Source organism: Malaya genurostris, chromosome 2 (assembly GCF_030247185.1).
Source record: "Malaya genurostris strain Urasoe2022 chromosome 2, Malgen_1.1, whole genome shotgun sequence".
In the NCBI taxonomy this organism is placed as follows: domain Eukaryota; kingdom Metazoa; phylum Arthropoda; class Insecta; order Diptera; family Culicidae; genus Malaya; species Malaya genurostris.
Window position 1 is genome coordinate 338,801,888 of NC_080571.1, and position 20,816 is coordinate 338,822,703.

Below are 20,816 nucleotides of genomic sequence, written 5' to 3' on the forward strand. Positions count from 1 at the left end.
TAGACACGAAAAAATACTCCTTTGTCGCTTTAGAGACAAAAATTAAGTCTCACATCCGCCTACAACACCTGAGACCAATGCCAGCTGGTTCTTAACTATTTATTATTTTGTTGTTTCACCATGAAGAGGATATCCAACCTGAATCTCAACAATTTAAATTTAACGTATATTGCAATAAATAGTTAGTTTAAAGAAAAACCTCTGTATCACTGAGCACTGAAATCTGCTAAAATTGTCTAGACGTTGGAACTGCTCAACCAATTGGGCTACCTTGGAGATGCTTTTCACCATCTTCGGGAATGTGAACTAAAAGTTCAAATAAAAATTCTAATGAAGAACAGAATTAAAGTAAAAAGGGGACCCGAACCTCAGAGCGCCAACACTCGAATCTGCCTAGTTCATCCCCTCTGTGGAAATGCTCTACCAATTGAGCTACTCTGGAGAAGTAAAGACAGATGGTGTATGTTGAGAAATTAATAAGTATTTTTTCGATTATTTGTGCATGTTTTTATTTCGATTGGAATGGCCCTCAGTTCGATTACTGGATTTATTTATTTTTCAAACCTCCATTGGCGTTAGACACGAACAAATACTCTTTTGTCGCTTCAGAGACAAAAATTAAGTCTCACATCCGCCTACAACACCTGAGACCAATGCCAGCTGGTTCTTAACTATTTCTCAACCCTCGGTACACCGGTTGGTAACACCAGGTCACCACCGAATCACTTTTGATTTCGTTTTTTTTTCTCCGGCTGTATATCGCCAACCGTTTTGGTCAGTTCGTTCGCCATCGTCCGGTCGGTTGGAAGTTTCAATTAAGACACCGTTTCTATGTTAGTAGATCACAGCCAGTAGCGAAACATTCCGAGCCAAGTGCCAACAACTACTTTAGTGTAGGTATGTGCGTGTGTAACTGCTAGTGCGCCCCCCAAACACACGCTGGGGCATGGTTTTTGTTTTGGGCCCTCGGTTCGGTCCACTGGATTCCGTTGGCATAGTTTTAGCTTTCAATTGGAAATGAAGGGGAAAAAGACGTTTCTCGATAGCTCGGGCGGTTTTTTTTCGCGTTCCATACGATTAGAGCCCGCTCCGAATCGGAATTCTTTCGTTTTGTCCATGTCAGAGCTCCCACAAATATAGCAGCAGCAGAATCCAGACCCAGCTTGTTGTTATTTCGTTTGAAAGTGAAGTTTCGGAATTCGTTACAAAACCCTATCCTCTTCAGCCGAAAATTACAGTCTGGCTCTCAGCGTGGTGGCAAAAACAAAAAAAAAAAACACAGAAAAAAACTAGTGAAAAGAAGGGAAATTTGAGTCGTCTGTTTTTTTTTGTTCATTGTCGAACGAATTTACCTTCGAAACCCCGTCCGTCCGCTTTCCCAGCGCGCACCATGAAAAGATAACCTCATTATTGTGTTATGGCGATTAGCGAGTCCTCAGCCACAGTCCTACGTGTGTGGTGCAATCTCGATGGAAAAATTACGCCACTCCATCCATCATTTCACTTTGATCGATATGCACGCCAAGATGCGGAACATATGTAAAATGCATGTAAAGCGCATCCATAATCATTTTTCAAAGCGTTCAAACGCAAATTGCTTGGGTGTCTGGGGCGTCTTCGGTGTTTTCTTCGACGGGAGGAAAAATGCATCGGCAGAGAGGGAGGGGCTGGATAATTTTGCGTCGTCTCGCTGCCTAAACAAAAATAAAACGATTTACGGAGAGTCACACACGGCGGCACACTGCAAATAGTGCAAATGCCTAAGAGAATTTGCTACTTGCCTAGCAATTGAACTGTGTACTGTGAGTACTTGCTTGGCAGAGTTGTCAGTTTGATTCGACTAATTTCCTGAGTTTCGCAAAGGGCGGATGTTTTAACTATTTAAGCTTCCAACGTAACTACGTCAAATTAATTTTCTAGTGACAGATTTTGATTGCGAAACACTCACTCACTCAAACTGTAAACACAATTTTACATGACATTTTCACTATTCTGTTCTACTTGATGGGTATAAAATTAACAGTTTGATTCACAATTCGCTCAGTACGTCTAGTGTTCCTTGCGTCTACCGCATAAACGAATGCTATTTTTAGAAACCATTTCACCGCAAATTGCTTATCGGTAATTCTTTCAGATACGATATGAACAGTCAACAATACCGATTGGATTCGTTACGCACCTGAAATAATTACCAACGATGATAAATTGCTACTGTTGTGATGTGTGATTTAATCTATATTTCTATCAATCAACAACCCTGCGTGAAGTACTTTAGATAGGTAAGTTCCACTCCTCTGTCCGGTACTGCGTCGTATTCAATAATTTCTATTTCTATAATAATTCACCATTCATGATGCATCGCAAAGCAGTATTAACACTCCATTCCATTGTTGAATTTGATCTTTTGTTCTGAAAAGAAGTCTGTTCTTAGTGAATACAAACAGAAAAAAACAGAAACGACCTAATCCCACATACGATGTAATGTTTTGAAGGCCTAATTTCTCAAATGACGCCTCTTTTTCCGGTCCACTTAAAGCTAGGTTTCTTTGTATTAAGGAGAAGTTACGCAAAAAATTGCCGTTAGATACCCCAAAGCAAATGCTTTGATGTTTAATAGTTAATACAGTAACTTATCAACCTTGCTAGTTCAATCAAAATAATATTCTTTCTGAGTTAGACACGAGGAAATTACGGAAGAATGTTTGAAGAAGAGAATGCTCCCACTGTACAGAAAGCTTAAGGCTCCTCCTCTCTTCTGGCCGGATTTGGCTTCAGCCCACTACGCCAACTCCGTTCTACAGTGGTTGTCAAAAAAATAATGTACAATTCGTGGAAAAGGACATCAACCCACCGAACTGCCCGGATCTTCGGCTAATTGAAAGGTATTGGGTAATTGTCAAGCGGCACTTTCGGAAGGAAGGTACAGTGTCCCAAAACATGCAGGAGTTAAAAAAACTGGACAGCTGTCACCAGGAAAGTCACAAAAGTAACTGTGCAGAATTTAATGAAGAATGTCAAGTCCAAAGTGCGAGCGTTTCACAGAAACTATGATTTTCTTCAATATAATCAGTGAAATGCATAAAAATGTAATTTTTCTACAATATATCGAAAACTGATGTCAAAATATGTTTTTTTCGCTTTTTTATTCAATAATCAATGTTGCTAACTACTTTTTGATACACTCCTTAATATCTCCTTCTAATACCTTGAAGTATTAGCGAACGATCAGGATATGCTGCAATTGATGCGTTTGATCCGTGCACTACAAGAAGAACGGCCGGAATACAAGCAAAGACAGTTATTCTCCTGCACGACAACGCATGTCGCAAAATTCGTGAAAAAATATTTGAAAATACTTAAGTGGGAGAATTTTGCCTCACCCGCCATATTCTCCTGACATTGCTCCTTCTGATTACTGGTTGTTCCGACGGGTGCAGCACGATCTGACAGGTCATCGGTTCACTTCTCTTACACAAATCAAACTTAAATAACCTTAAAAGACGAGTCATTTTTTCGAGATTTAATTCAAAAATAGTCTGAGAAGTGGTAGAAACTAGTAACTAGCGATGGACGATACTTCTTTAAATCGTCTTTCGCTAGTTACTGTTTTCTACCACCTCTCAGGCAATTTTTGAATTCAATATCGAACAAATGTCTCGTCTTTTGAGGTGATTTGAGTTTGATTTTCTGCGAAAGAAGTAATGACCTGCCCGATCGTGCTGCATCCGTCGAAACAAGCAGTAATCAGAAGGAGCAACGTCAGGAGAATATGGCGTGTGCAAGAAAATGTCCCACTTGAGTGTTTTAAAATTTTTTTTCACGACTCTTTAATAATCTTTCAATTCTGTTTATTTTGAAATAAATGCATTTTTGACCCCACCAAAAAGTGGACCAAGTTGATTTGTACTACCAATACTTAATATTTGTGTCCTTCATTATTCGTGTCTCCATAAAATATTAATAATAGTCACACTGTAAGCTTACAGCTACGATTACTAATTATATCCTTCATAAGTGTGGATAATGCTAGTGTGCAAATTAGTCTGCTGAAAATATAATGCGTGTTCGTAGAGAAAGATGGATGTTCTAAGAATTTCAAACCGTTAAGTGATGACTGACGATCTATAAAGTTCAAGTCTTCGAAGTATTCTAATTTGCAGATTTGTTAAAAAATCAAACTTGTTTTTACAAATGGCTGAGATGTTGAACATCAGTTCATTTTTAATCATCATAAGAATTATTCAGAAGGTGGGAAAATGGGTTCTCCCCGAGCTGAATGATAGACGGCAGGAAATATGAAAAGCGATGAGCGAAATTTTGCTCGGCATGAAACAAAAAGATTTTCTGCACCGAATCGTTCCTGGAGGTGAAAAATTGATTTATTCCTTAGTGCATGGGTCGGCCCTGGTCAACCATCTAAAAGGTGATTTTTTTGAGGTTAGGATTTTCATGCATTAGTATTTGCTCAGATTTTTTGAGGTTATGATTTTCATGCATTATTATTTGCTCAGTATGCTCTGACATTTCATCATGAATAGACTTACTAACGAGCAACGCTTGCAAATCATTGAATTTTATTACCAAAATCAGTGTTCGGTTCGAAATGTGTTTCGCGCTTTACGCCCGATTTATGGTCTACGTAATCGACCAAGTGAGCAAACAATTAATGCGATTGTGACCAAGTTTCGCACTCAGTTTACTTTATTGGACATTAAACCAACCACACGAATGCGTACAGTGCGTACAGAAGAGAATATTGCGTCTGTTTCTGAGAGTGTTGCTGAAGACCGTGAAATGTCTATTCGTCGCCGTTCGCAGCAATTGGGTTTGTGTTATTCGACCACATGGAAGATTTTACGCAAAGATCTTGGTGTAAAACCGTATAAAATACAGCTCCTGCAAGAACTGAAGCCGAACGATCTGCCACAACGTCGAATTTTCAGTGAATGGGCCCTAGAAAAGTTGGCAGAAAATCCGCTTTTTTATCGACAAATTTTGTTCAGCGATGAGGCTCATTTCTGGTTGAATGGCTACGTAAATAAGCAAAATTGCCGCATTTGGAGTGAAGAGCAACCAGAAGCCGTTCAAGAACTGCCCATGCATCCCGAAAAATGCACTGTTTGGTGTGGTTTGTACGCTGGTGGAATCATTGGACCGTATTTTTTCAAAGATGCTGTTGGACGCAACGTTACAGTGAATGGCGATCGCTATCGTTCGATGCTAACAAACTTTTTGTTGCCAAAAATGGAAGAACTGAACTTGGTAGACATGTGGTTTCAACAAGATGGCGCTACATGCCACACAGCTCGCGATTCTATGGCCATTTTGAGGGAAAACTTCGGAGAACAATTCATCTCAAAAAATGGACCGGTAAGTTGGCCACCAAGATCATGCGATTTGACGCCTTTAGACTATTTTTTGTGGGGCTACGTCAAGTCTAAAGTCTACAGAAATAAGCCAGTAACTATTCCAGCTTTGGAAGACAACATTTCCGAAGAAATTCGGGCTATTCCGGCCGAAATGCTCGAAAAAGTTGCCCAAAATTGGACTTTCCGAATGGACCACCTAAGACGCAGCCGCGGTCAACATTTAAATGAAATTATCTTCAAAAAGTAAATGTCATGTACCAATCTAACGTTTAAAATAAAGAACCGATGAGATTTTGCAAATTTTATGCGTTTTATTGTTTAAAAAAGTTCTCAAGCTCTTAAAAAATCACCCTTTATATCAACTGCAAAACCTAATCGATTTGAAAAGAAAACTAGCTGTACATTTGGTGGTATTAAAAAGGTGTCTTGTACTGCGAGCTTCCCATACAGGGGAAACTGTAAACACTAATCGTTATCGACAACAAATGATGAAATTTAATTTTGTATGCTTGAAAAAGTCATTTCGAAGCACGAAAACACCCATACACACAGCGAAAGCGATCAAAATCATCATTTCTGATCTCAGATAGGAACTTTTGCTCGACCTGTAATACTCCTAGGACTTGGCCCCTTCCGATTATCACTAGCAGGCCCCTTCCAATGCTGAGGAGCAACTTATTAATTATGAAATGTGGAAAAAATGGCTTCACGAATGGATCATTTCAACAGATGAATAGTTCTTTCAACATAAATAGTGAATTCGTGACGTGGTGGAAAGATGAAAAAACTAAAAAGTTTTCGAAGGTAACTACTTCGAAAAAAGAATTTTTACCCTATTACTTATATTGTTCCTCACCAATGTGTGACCCACACATAATCTTACCAATATACCCTATAACGGAAAGTATTTTCTCATCCACCATGCTGCCCAGATATAGCCCTTCCGGAGCCACATGGCCAATGTGCACATCGGCTTACTTCTCTAGAAAAACCAAAACCAGATTTTTTTCGTAATGGTTCAGGGAAAAATTTCAAATTTTAATTAAGTTCGTTATACCTTCTTTCTACCATAGAATAATGATCTCGGATAAAAAGAATTATAACTTACTTGTAGATACTCCCGATTTTGAAAGAAATACCATTTTTCTCTTAATTCATACGGAAGGTTGGAACTCTTACAATTTCTTAGAAGAACAATAAATCAAAATTTTCGGGTTGAACCCAATACTCGAGTTACATCCGAAGTTGAACTCGCATTAGGATGGTGCGACCGACTCAAAAACAATAGAATGTTCACTCGGAAATCGTGATGCATGATTCAATTATTGGCATTTGAAATAAACGATTCATTTTAAAACCTTTTGCTTGGTAATAGTGCTCAATTCGGCATGATTTGGTGCGTTTAGGATGAATTTTGAACTACCACATTCGTCCAGAACTGGTTACTTTCGGTCGGAAAATTAGCTCATGATTATCTGGATTGTGTCGATATTTCATGAACTATGCTATCGTGAATTGAAATATGTTGAGTTCGACGAATTACGAATTGTGTGAACTATTTTGTCGTGAATACGACTTACTTAACTATGGGGCGCCTTTTCAAAATGTACCCTCTGAGAGAGTGATGAGTTTTTGATCGTGAATATCTCTTGTATCTAACGAATCAACATAATTTTTGCTACATGCCATCGGAAATATGATCACAATTTTATGATAAAATATTCAATTGTGTGACATAATCTCAAATAATGTTTGGTATAAACGAGCATCAAAGAGGACAATTCATAAGGCGCGTTTGCCTTTCTCGTATTTTTAAAGCTCTTAGCTCAGTGTTCTGTGAAAGGATTTATATAATCTAACTACCAATAGATTCGAAAATTTTCAACTTGAACGTGTATACCAACAGCATTGAAGTATTTCAAAAGTACACTATTGAAAAACCTGTCTCATTTGACCCATGTCAACACCAGCCAATCAGAACGCGTTCTGTAGAAGAGAACAAACAACTGCTGCTGTACAACAAATCGTTCGAGAAAAATGTTCCGAACAGTGCTTAATATCGCAGAGAGTTCCACAATTTGACCCTTCTGAATGCTAGAAATGGATCCCTATAGCATATTGCTATATTATAAATTATGCAAATCCGAAATGAAATAATCGACATTCAAATTCTGTATGCGGCTATTTTTTAGCCGTTAGGACCGCCCATTAGTGATAAAGCTAAAAACGAAATCACGTAAATAGAAACCTCTTAACAAAAATTGGATCAGTCGTTTGCATTGATGCAAAAACAACGAAAAGAGGACAACGGTGAAAAGCATCACACAAAGTCAGCCGTTCTAATGGCTCTAAAAGTTTTCTGAAGAATTATTAGGATTTCTTCTTCGCAAATCGAAGGTAAAAATCGTCAGTTTAGTGCAAATCTAGATCTGTTTGATTTGATTTGTGCACTTTTCGCTGTATGAAATTCACAGCGATCGAGATCAAGTGAAGCCTTTTTTGTTTTTGCGAAAAATGTGAAAAAGGGGAATGCTTTCATAATTCATACAGTTGGTCAACTAATTGATATTCGGAAGTGTTAAGGAGCATGTCAGTTGTTTTCGTATTCACGACATCCTGTTATGTCTGCCATTACCTACCTGCCTTTTTATTTAATATCTGCACTCCTAGAAACTGTCCCAGAAAGTATGGACGCAACCAAAAACCGCTGCCATTTCGCAATGGTTCAGAATCTGTCAATTTTTAAGGCTGCGTCCTGTTGTTTACACTCTTCTCTAACCACTTGTGCAGTTGTTTACTCGTTTTCATTAGTTTGTTTCGAAATGCGTGGATTTTCAGCAGAACAACGTCAAAAAATTGTGTCTTCAAATGGTGCACAGAACGCGGACTGTCACTGTGAAAGATAGCAGAAATGGAAGGAGTAAGTGAAAAAGCCGTGCGAAATGCAATCAGGAAGTTCGGTGAGGATAACACCTTTGAGGATAAACCGAAAACGGTCCGGAAAAAATGGTCCTGCTAACCCTCAGTTGGGTAAACGTATACTGAAGGCGTTCGAGCAAAAGAAGGAGATTTCAATTCGGGCTGTGGCCAAAAAAGTGGGCACTTCGAAGTCAAATGTTCTTCGTGCTAACGAAAGTTTGAATCTTCGAATCTATAAGAAGCAGAAACAACCAAAACGTAGTCCGAAACAAGAAGCATCGAACAGGCCGAGGGTTCGAAAACTGTACAATACGATTCTTGCTGGAAATTTGAACTGCATAATCATGGACGACGAAACCTACGTGAAACTCGATTACAAATCCTTGCCGGAACAACAATATTATACGGTGCGAGAAGGGCAAGTGTTAAACCAGTCCGAGACATCGATTGAAATCGAAAAATTTGGTAAGAAAGCTATGGTCTGGCAAGCAATTTGTAGCTGCGGTAAGATATCGGAACCCTTCATCACCATTGCTTCAATGAACAGCGAAATATACATCAAAGAATGTTTACAAAACGACTTTTATCCATGATTCGAAGCCACAAGGATCTTGTTGTCTTTTGGTAAGATCTTGCTTCTTGCCACTACTCGAAATCAACGGTAGAATGGTATACTACCAAAAATGTCACTTTCGTGCCAAAAGACATGAATCCACCACAACTTCGACCAATTGAGGAATTTTTGGCATTAACGAAGGGGCACATCTTAGGAAACATGTCTCGGCAGCCGAAAAAGATAAAAAAAAGTGTCAAAACTTGTCGCGAAAAAGTCTGTACGGAATTTAATGAGGAACGTTCGCAAGAAGGTGCGCCAGCTAGTCAACAATGGCTAAGTAGCAAATGCTGAGAATAATATTCTGTTGTTGTAGTCTAATATTATCAGTATATCGAATAAAATTTGAATTATTTACAGCGAAATCAAAGGGCGTCCATACTTTCTGGGACAGTCTTTATTTCGCCTGCAGACGAGTAATTCAACCACGGTATTAAGGCTCTTTTGTAGTGGTAAGTGGTCACATCTGCACCTTTCTGCGCCTTTCGATGATAGACAAGTTGGAGTTGACTCTATGGAAAATGACTCTATTTCATTAAACTGAAATGATAGCGGCTTAGTATGTTTGAAAAAGTTGTGTAGTTTTTAATAATGAAAAACTTTGTAAAACATTAAAAACTCATATCAATTGAAAATATATATGTTTTCTTACAAAAAAACTCAAGTTACGGGAAAAGTACCTCCTGCAAATTTGTTCTAAATTCCTTTCTGCACAACTTTGTCGAAGTTACTTAACCTTTATGTTGGCCCTGAGCTAAAATGATATTTTTATCTCACTTTTAGGGGGATTATTCACATAAATAAAACTTTCCTGAAGGTGACGCCTATCATTTTGACTAACGTTGCTGAAGATACTGCTCCTCGAAAACCACGTTTTCAATGAGTGATTTCCGCATTGGACGGAAAACGTCCCTGTAAATCGCTGGTAACTTACGAGAATCAGTTGATTACATGTCAGTTTTGTGAACGATCGTTCACTACGATAAACGATTTTTTTTTCATATCCATGAGAGTAAGCTTCAGGATGGCACCACTGCCTTCCCAGATACCATCATCATCCAACGCACTGTGAAGATGTTAAGATGTCGAGAAAGGAATATAGATAGAAAAAAAGGAGAAATAATCGAGCGTGGAAATTCCATAGACGGCTTTCCTCTCGGCTTTTTTTTTCCCGCCCGGCGCTTATTCACTACCTGGGACTAGCGCGCGTGGCTTGCGGTGATCGATTCGTCACGGTGCGTATGCCCACAATGGATGTTCGTCCCTGCCTTCCCCCATCTTCATCCTCATGCTCATACACAGTAGTATGTAGTAAGTACCGTGTAGGAGACACCAACGCTCTTCTGCACCTCAGCACCGGTGAAACGAAAGGAAAAGTTTTATGGGCATCTTTCGGCAGCAACAGCACATCTTCAGCACCCGGTAGCACGGGGTGTAAAATGTTTTTAATCGTTTCACCACAAGACATAAAATATTCACCGCTGCGGCTGTCGTCGTCTTCGTCGTCGTCATCATCATCACCGTGACATCAAAAGACCGCCAGGGCCAATTGATGTTGCGCGTTTTGTTGATTGCTGCCTCACGCAAACACAAAAAAAACTCCCGGTTCGAATCCTCGAATAGCCCCCGTAACAAATGATTTTCTAGTTGATTTATGTTCGAGCAACGGTTTTGAAAAAAAAAATGAACTCAATGTTTGAACTTCACTGGCAAGAGACGAGAGGGGGGGGGGGGGGGGGGGGTGAGTCAATTTCCAGTGGATGATTAAAATGTATTTTGCACATCATCGACACGGTTTGCACAGTTGCCAGTCGTCTTCCCATCTTCTAGCGGTTGTTTGCACAGCCAATGTTGACCAGTTTAAATCTGCAACAGCAACTTCGGCGTGATCGGCGTAAAAAGCGAAGATATATGGACACTTACGGACCAAGCATAGCTAAAAGTGAACGGTAGTGCGTCCAATTTCGTATCCAGTGCACATAGTTTCTCGTACGGATCGAATTAAGATTCGAAATAGTTTAGATTTTTTCTGTTTTCAACTCAAGTGAAAGAAGTCTCCATAAGTGCGCTGGGTGTTTGCATACCAATCTACTGGTGCTACTAAAGAGGAATGTTGTGTGCCGACTTGCGACGCATACAAGATAAGATAAACCGTCGGTTGACTTACGGTGCTGCGGACTCGAACTTACTCATGACTCGTTCTCGGAAATGGCTGCGAAATTGTATTTGTTTGTCATTCACACATCGCATCATCGTAAGTAAGGAATGTGCTGCAATCACATCAGACACTTCATAAACTTCCCAAAATAGATTCTCTTCATATTTCCAAGTCATCAACAGCACGCGCATTCTCCCCCATTCACCGCCCCATCGGCTCCGCACGATTAACGAATGTTTCTCCAGCCAACCAACCAGCCAGCCAGTCAGTCACTCACTCACTCACTCAGTCTTGATAATTTATTTGCATTTCCTTTATTTCACTCTTCACGTCGTTAAGAGGTCATTTATTTTGCTTTTCCGTCCGGTGTTCCTGTCTGCCTCTTCGTTCGTTCTGATCCGGTGCTCGGGCGCCGAGATGCCAAGCCAAGCCAGTCACTAAAACAAACATCCACCACGTTTGTTATTTTTGTTTACGTGCTCTTCCCTTTTCGTTTTGAGTTCCTAGCCATGATGCGCACCTTCCGCTTGGAATCTTTCACGGGAGATTGTCGCCAGCTTTACCGCATACTTAGGTGCCCTGGATGTTCGGTGTGTGGTTTTATCTTTGGAAGAGCACTCCAGGAACTGATATAGTTTCTACCACCAATTCAGGGTTGCCAGTTCGAAGAATACAGTGCGACATAGTGCCACGACTAAGCACAACCAAACTGCCTCGTTGGCTCACATCGAGTAACAAGTGGAATCGGCACAGGCGCCAAGTTGTGCTACGAATTGTTGTCCCATCCACCGTGTTCTCCTGATTTTGCCCTCAATCACTTCTTTTCCTTTCCAAACCGAGAGATTTTTTTTTGTCTTGCGATATATATTCGTCTATGCTGAGTGTATCTAGAGATGGACAATTCGTTCGCGAACGGTTCAAAAGAACTAGTTCTTTTGAAAGAATGAATGAGCAATAGTTCTTTTTTTCGAGAACGGTAGTTCTCTAATAAGAAACCTTCATCTCGAAACCTCAATTCTAACTTGTGGGATCTTTTTTGTTTTTCTCACTTAACCTAACAAAACTAAGGTCTCGTTTAGTCTTTGAACAATTAAACCAACTATGAAAAGAACGAACGAACGGCTCTGGAGAACTACACACTTAAAAAAATCCCTGTGATTTTACATCTTATTAAATGCACATAGATGGAGCGTCGCAGCTCACGCAAATTTACGTGGAAGAACATTTAATATTGTGTCTAAAACTCCATACATGAAATTGAAATGCCTTTCTCATATCAATCATACTATCATAATACTGTGGTATTCTTCTAAATAATTCTCTGCGATTCTTGAAAGCATAACCGAAGTCGGTTTGTTTGACTGTCTACTGATAAAAACTATCAATTGGAAAAGATTTGAGGTCGATTTAGAAATTTTTTTTAAGGTTTTCCCCATTTTCAGTGATGGTATACAATTTTTAACCCACTTTACTCTATATATCCGGAACCGGAAGTCGGATCCGCATGAAATTCAGGAATTACGGGACCACAGGACCTTTCATTTGAATCTAAGTTTGTGAAAATCGGTCGCGCCATCTATGAGAAAAGTTAGAACACATATTTTCTTTTTTTTTGCACATTTTACCCCATAATTTCGGAACCTGAAGTCGGATCCAAATAATATTCAGTAATTTTTTATGGGACCTCAAGACCTTTCGTTTGAACCTAAGTTTGTGAAATTCGGTTCTGCCATCTCTGAGAAAAGTTAGTGCACTTATTCTCACAATTTTTTGCACATTTTACCCCATAATTTCGGAACCTGAAGTCGGATCCAAATAATATTCAGGATTTTTTTATGGGACCACAAGACCATTCATTTAAATCTAAGATTGTGAAAATCGGTTCAGCCATCTCCGAGAAAAGCGAGTGACGTTATTTTCCTATTTTTGGTGCATATCACCCTGCAATTCCGGAAGCGAAAGTCGGATCCAAATCATATTCAGGAATTCTGTATGCGACTATGAAAGCTTTCATTTAAATCTAAGATTTTGAAAATCGGTTTAGTAATCTCTGAGAAAAGTGAGTGACATTATTTTCACATTTTTTATGCATATCACCCTGTAATTCCCGAACCGGAAGTCGTATCCAAAGAGAATTCTGGAACTTTGTATGGGACCGTATGGCCTTTCATTTGAATCTAAGTTTGTGAATATCGGTTCTGCCATCTCCGAGTAAAAAGGTTGACATTATTTTCACATTTTTGGTGCATATCACCCTGTAGCTCCGGAACGGGAAGTCGGATCCATATGAAATTCAAGAACTTTGTATGGGGCTATGAGACCTTTCATTTGAATCTAAGTTTGTGAAAATCGGTTAAGCCATCTCCGAGAAAAGTGAGTGACAATATTTGTAACACACACAGACATTTGCTCAGTTCGTCGAGCTGAGTCGAATGGTATATGACATTCGGCCGTCCGGGCCTCGGTTCAAAAGTCGGTTTTTGCAGTGATTGTATAGCCTTTCTATATGAGAAAGGCAAAACATATGTTGTTGAGCCAAGTACAACAAGAGGTATTCACGATGAAGTTTTACATTTTCCTTTGTAGGGTTAATAGTAGAGTAAGTCATATTCACGACAGAAAAAAATTTATTGTTATTAGGTGTACAATCTTGCTTCCACCGTTTTTTTTCAAAATTTAAAGCTTTATTGCGAAAAAGTGCTTACAGATGTATTATTCAAAGTATTGTCCGTCGTTAGCGACAACTTTCTTCCATCTTACCGGCAATTCTCGGATCCCGGCTCGAAAAAAGAAGTCCTCTTTTGACGCTATCCATGAAGCAATCCATTTTTCCAACTCTTCGAAGGATTGAAAATGTTGATCTGCCAGGCCGTAAGTAATCGAACGGAATAGGTGGAAGTCAGAAGGGGCGACATCTGGGTAATACGGCGGTTGGGGCAAGACTTCCCATTTCAGCGTTTCCAGGTACTTTTTGACCACTTTTGCGACGTGAGGCCGAGCATTGTCGTGTCGGAGGATGACTTTGTCAAGTTGCTCTTGATACTGCGGCCGCTTTTCTTTTAGCGCGCGACTAAGGCGCATCAGTTGCGTTCGGTAGCGATCTCCTGTGATGGTTTCATCCGGTTTTAAGAGCTCGTAGTAAATTGTTATTCATCTTTGAAGGTTTTTTCTCTTCCACCATCATGTTTGTCTTCGACATCGAAATCACCATTTTTAAAACGTTGAAACCACGTTCTTTTACTCAGAGCAGCATCACTGTAAGTTTCTGAAAGCATTCGATGCGCTTCAATTGCATTTTTTTTCGAATTGTAAGAGAAAAGTAAAACTTTCCGCAAATGGCGAGAATTGGGCACATAAACAGACATTTTCGAGCGTGAATAATACGAAAACAAGAACAACTTTCACTCAAACGGCGATGACAATTCGCTAGGCACTGTACATACTCACTTTAAAGGCATTATCATCTATGTATTTCGACCAGCCTCAGCCGGTACAGCCACCTATCGGAAAACGGCGGAAGCAAAGTTGTACACCTGATAAAATGATAATATAAAACCAATCACAAAGCATGTTATGCAGCCGACAAAAAAAAATGCGAATATCTCTTCAGCGACATTTATGTGAGTTTCACTGACGCAGAAAATCGCTTGTGAACTTCGGGGTTCGGAATTTTGTGGATGCTGTGGATTTTTCATGAATGAATATCTCGGAAGTGATTTTTTCAGTCATTGAGGTTTTCAAGAGAATCTCTTGAACAGGGGTGACATTATGTATCTCGATTCGATTCAATTTTTTTCGAATCGACCATGTTGCGTATTATGGTTCTCGTTTCCAACTCGATCATCGAGCTGCGTTCGACTTCACTCGAAGAGGTATTAGATTATCGAAAAGTTTTGGTATTATGAAACCAAAACAATCGAGCTCGTAAACGACTAAACTCGATAAGAAATGGTCAAAAGCTTTATTGCTATCGGCTTTGAATTTTCGAATGCGTTTCTTTTTATTTAAAGGTAATTATCGATAGCATCATGGGTTTTCATAAACATATTAGCGTTGAAAATCTTTATTCCAATGCATCGTTATATATGTTGATTTGATATATTTTGTACGTTTGGTATATTGTTTAAAAATCATATCAATTGAAAGATGCATGGCATTTAAACAAATAACAAGAGTAAGTCGAAACTAAACTATGTCCAGTAACTGTGGTTTGTAATAAATCTTCTGGAACCGGTGGACGTAAAACGTTACTCAAACGGATAGTGGGAAAAAGCGAAGGAAAATGGGATTTTTTAAATTTAATTTAGACTTTTTTCAGTCTTATCTGAATTACTTATAACGTGTTGTGATTTTCTGCGCTATGTTCGGTTTATATTAATCAATTAATCAATATTCTTAAAATGAAATATGAATTTCGGAGAATTGAAATTGGGTATTATTTACACATCTGGAAAACTCTTAGTCTTAATGGTTGGATTTAAAGATTAATTGATAAATTTTGATTAATTGATAAATTGATCACATTTATCAGCTTGCACAGGCAGTCTCATTCAAATAAATTTGTATGTGTACAAACAATATAAAATTTGATCCGAAATTTTCAAATATATTAGGCATACGAAACGTGAATAATGTTTTTTTATTTGTTAGGTTTCATAGCTAGTAATCGTTTAAACTCAAGTAAACACAAGTTTTTCAGACACCTTCAAAGTATATGGAATATGTCAAAAGTATCACCATCCTGCAATCTCATGACAAGCACGTAAATTTGACTCTTCAATAAATGATATAAATACTACAATGAATGGTTTGCTCCTGGCATACTACAACGAAAGCTGCAGAACCTAAAAGCCTTTGATTAAAACTACATATATGGACGACGTAAATTGTATTTGACTTGTAACAAAGCAACAATAATTTCAAAAGTGTATCTTTAGATTATATACAAACATAGGCGTCTCAATTGATTTCAATTACAGAAATGTGGTCAAATTGTTCCAAAAAGAAATTTCGCATTGCATTTTTATTCTTTTCAGTTCTTGAACAAAATAAATGTTATCAAAAATATCCAGTTTAAATTTTTTCGTGATTGCAAAGATTGCAATAGCTGGGTTTGTTTATTTTTATTTGACAGTTCGAACAGCGCTAGTCGAAATCTAGTACCACCTTGTTAGGGTCTCGATCAAGCGGTCGAAAGCGATACGTAATGCCACAGTTCAGTCGAATCGACTTCGAAAATAATCGTTTCGAGAAACTCGATTCGAGATGCATAATGTCAGCCCAGTTTTTTATCACGAGTGATAAAGAGTGTATCGATAAGTAGTAGCAACACTTAAACAGTTATTACTCTGAAAAGGCTTAATTCTTTGCAGCGTGTTTTGCGGTGACATGTTCGTTCTACTAAGTCAAAGGACGTTCCACTACTACTAATTTACTTGAATTCGTCCACTATACCCTGACCGCTATGGACAAGGGAAATTACATTGAAGCTCTTTATACAAATTACAGCAAAGCATTCGATCGTGTTGACATACCCATTCTTATGTTCAAATTACAGAAATTGGGAATCTTACCAGGTCTTCTTAAATGGTTGGAATCTTATCATCCACATCACTGAGCTATGAGCTTTAAAAATACGAGAAAGGCAAACGCGCCTTATGAATTATCCTCTTTGATACTCGTTTATACCAAACATTTCAGTTTAATTTTGAATTATTTGAGATTATGTCACACAACTGAACATTTTATCATAAAATTGTGATCATATTACCGATTGCATGTAGCAAAAATTATGTTGTTTCGTTAGATACAACAAGAGATATTCACTATGAAAAACTTATCACTCTCTCAGAGGGTAAATTTTGAAAAGGCACCCCATAGTAAAATAAGTCGTATTCACGACAAAACCAATCACAAAGTATTTTATACAGCCGACAAAAAAAATTCCTAAATTAGCTTGAATATCATACGCAGAACTGACAGGAGCGCAGGTTATCGTTACGCTAATTCAAATGCGCCATTCAAACGCTGCTCCTTCTGTGTGTTTGAGACATGCAAACTATTGCGCTCCTGTTACTTCTATGAATCAAGTTCATGCTAAGTAGCGTTTTAATGAGTTTAATTTAAATAGTATAGTGTAATCCATCAGCTAGAATTGAAGCAGCCTTTCATCGCTGTTATCACTCTTTGAAATGTGGGATACCCTGCCTGCATAGAAAATATCACAGTCATTATTTCTTAGTTCAGTAGAGATTTTTTTTTTTGATGATTATATAATAATAAAATCGTGCACGAATCACTCCGGCGTTGAACTGAAGCGTAGCGGATATTCAGTCATCGGAAACTCTACTCCCTTTCGATTATCTCTTCAGCGACATTTCTGTGCACGGAAAGATCGAAATCAGCATTTTGGCCAAAAGATTGGTTGATTTTCTGATTTTAGTTAGTTATTTTTTGAGACAACTAAAAAAATCTTACTTTTGCTAATTTAGATTTTTTAATTCTCATACCCTTAATAATAATAATAAAATATTAGTTGAAATGGTTATTTCCTTAGTTGAATTCATCAGTTAAACGTGCTGTCATTTCTTAGCTAAGACACACTCCATTTCCCTCAACATATTTTTTTGTTGAATTAAAAAAATTAAATATACAACTTTAAAGCGTTGGTGGTGATTATCAGTGGCATCAGTGTGCATTCGAAAAGTTTAATATTGAACAATTTCCAATAAAAAAAACTTACACAATACTGATTTGGAGCTAGAAGAATTTGTGATGCCAATGCAAGGCTATTCAACGGCTAACAATAAAGGTTTCTGGTTACGCAGGTACGGAACATTGAGCTCTAGGCTTATTTGAAACTAGTTCACCAAGAGTTTCCAACAATTATTTTAATTTTATACTCCCATTCATCTCAGCTCCAGTATTCATCTCTCATTAACGAAAAGTATTATTCGAAGTGAACCCAACTGCACGGAAAGACCGAAATCCGAATTTTGGCGAAAAAAATAGTTGATTTTCGAATTTTAGTTAGACATTTTTTGAGACAACTGACAAAATGTTTTTAAGCTAATTCAAATTTTTTTATTCACATTCCCTTAATAACGATAAAATATTATTTGGAATGGCTTTTTTTAGTTGAATTCACCAATTAGAAGTGCTGTCATTTCTTAGCTAAGGCACACTCCAATTTCTATTCAATTATTCTTTAGTTGAAATAGAATTAAATGTTGTTTTCAACTAACATAAATGGTTGAATTGGCTTCTGCAATCTACAGCTATATGGCGCACTGTCACCGAAAAAACTTTAACACCGTAATGACTACTAGCCACTAGATGGCACACTACTACCGAAAAGAATCTGTTGTCTTTTCTATATTGGCAGGTGTAGATACGATGTTGTTTTGGAGGAAAAGACATAAACGAAATTTGAACTTCTTTTTAAAAATTTTTCTTCTAAATCACTATTTTCTTCATTTGAATTCGCGAAATCGAATCTCTCACTGTAAACTTCTAGCACTCGGAAAATATAAACCAAATATAAGTAGTACACCGGACGGAGGAACAAAAAAACTTCATTTGACATATACAAATAGAGTGCAACATTCGAAACTCACTTCACTGTTCCACGTAGAAACATTATTACGCACAATCGCTTCAAATGCGCACAAATTCTGAATAAATACACTTTCCACTAAGAGTTTACGACATTTTTACATATCGGTTTGGAAATTTGCAAGCAGTTTCAACAAGACTGTTCTTTTCAGTTTTTAATGGATTGTATTGCTTTGACACTTTTCATTAGTTTTTGGCTAATAAACTTGTTAATAAAACCACTTTCATTTTTGTTTTCTTTGTGCTGTCTTTCAGCAATGATGGTTAAAGATAAAAAGAGTCAAATTTTCTGATTTTAATCACAAAATTAGTTGTCAATGAAAATTTCGTGTTGGATTGATATATTGCTGGTTTGTGTCCAGTATATTCACCAACTTAACACATTCTCTAAAAAACAAGAGTTTTTTTTCAGCAAAGTAAATTCTGAATTTCTGCTAATTTAATAGTTATTTTGGAAATTTTGTTGTTAAAATCAACTAATTCAAAAACAGTAATGCGAATTAGGCGCAGAGCTAATTTCGGTCGTTCCGTGTGAGTTTCACTGACGCAAAAATTGATTGTGAACTTCGGGGTTCGGAGTTTTGTGGATGCTTTTTTTCATGAATCAATATCTCGGAAGTGAGTTTTTCAGTCACTGAGGTTTTTAAGAGAATCTCTTGAACAGTTTTTTTTTTATCACGAGTGATAATGAAATGAACTTTTTCTGATCATGGTTTTCCCAACACTGAATATATCATATGAAGTATGTAATGTAGTCTGTCTTAGATTTATTCTCAAATTTCGCGTGTACAATTTGAGTTTTTTTTAAGACGAAACAAATAACAAATAACGTGCAAAGTTTTTCAGAAACTCGAACAATAATAATTCAAGCGTATAACGTAAAATCAAATCTTGGTTTTAAGTTTTTGTATGCAGTTCTACGTAACATCAATTGATGTTTGGAATAAATTACCTTAAAAAAGGTATTGAAAAAAATGATCTGGCAAGCGATATGCTGTTATAGTAGCCTCATGCCGGAATTGTAACCATTTTATAAAACTTTTAACTTTGTGAACAATACCCAAATGACAATATTTTCCATAAAATCATATTTTTCCAACTGCAATGTTTGCTATACGAAGAAAAAATTGGCAGCACTGCGATATCCGAAGCTGCTAAAGTGGCGATGTGCACTCGATTAGCTCGGTGCTGATTCAGCGCCGCGAGCCGTTTGTTTTTATGGTTTCGTTTTTGTCCTATTTTGGGGGCGCGAAGAACGAGCGGGGAAACATTTACTTGTCGTGTCGTTGCCGACGTCGTCGTCTTCGTCATCGTCCGGCTGCCTGGTAAGCAATATTGACTGTCGATGGTGAGTGAAGGAAATTGACGCCGATTAGTGTTCTCTGCGCTGATTTCGGTTCTAGGTTTTTCTCACTGTTTGGGACCATTTCTGTCCACTACCGAAAAGACAGCGACGACGACGACGGATAGATTGGCCTGATCAGTTTACCGTGTCTCGTGTCATTTGTCGTACCGGTACCGTGACTTTTCGATTGGAGTTCAACATTTAATGCCATTTCTTTTTTTTCTTGTTCTCCGCAGATTCTAATGAAAATGTTCATTTGGTAAACAAATACTAGCCTCCGGAACGTCGAAACGTCGATCAAAAAAATGTCCAACAACCAAAGCCAACAGTGCCAGCCACTACTGCACAACTTCCTCAGTCGCTAAAAAGTCCGTACCGGAAAACCTCTCCCGTCTAGCATCAAACCTACCAAAAAAAAGGCCCTTCTTTCAAACGGAACACGACTTGACCACTATGAAGCCTCCAACCGGTGAAGAAAAACCCCGAACCAGCAAACAGCAGAATGATGGGATTCCTACGACTCCTACGTCGGCTCCCGGCCTGGGATCTTCTCCGATGGCTTCGATATCGACCCAGACACACACACACGGAAGCGGAAGTTCCCGGATGAATCCTCCGGCGATGACTGCGAATGCCTCGTCGTCAGCCAATTCCAGTCCCGGATGTTTCATCAAACCGTCACTGTCACTCAATTCGTTGCCTCCGCAAGGCCCTCCCGAGGGTTCCGAGATGGCACAGAACAGACTGAGAATCGATCGGCCATATAACAGTTTAAAGGTGAGTATAGCCATTTCTTGC

General features: G+C 38.3%; 1 protein-coding gene across 6 annotated transcripts in view; it reads left to right on the top strand.

Moving 5' to 3' along the window:
- LOC131431744 (klarsicht protein) overlaps window positions 1-20,816 on the top strand; it is a 627,074-nt gene that overhangs the window by 108,893 nt on the left and 497,365 nt on the right. For 5 of the 6 annotated variants that reach the window (XM_058597616.1, XM_058597621.1, XM_058597618.1 and 2 more), the window contains exon 3: window positions 20,255-20,795. In XM_058597616.1, coding sequence (XP_058453599.1) covers window positions 20,472-20,795 — 324 coding nt within the window. In that variant the 5' untranslated portion in view covers window positions 20,255-20,471. Of the gene's footprint in view, window positions 1-2,134; window positions 2,280-20,254; window positions 20,796-20,816 lie in introns of all 6 variants that reach the window. The other variant, XM_058597617.1, reaches the window with a different exon arrangement.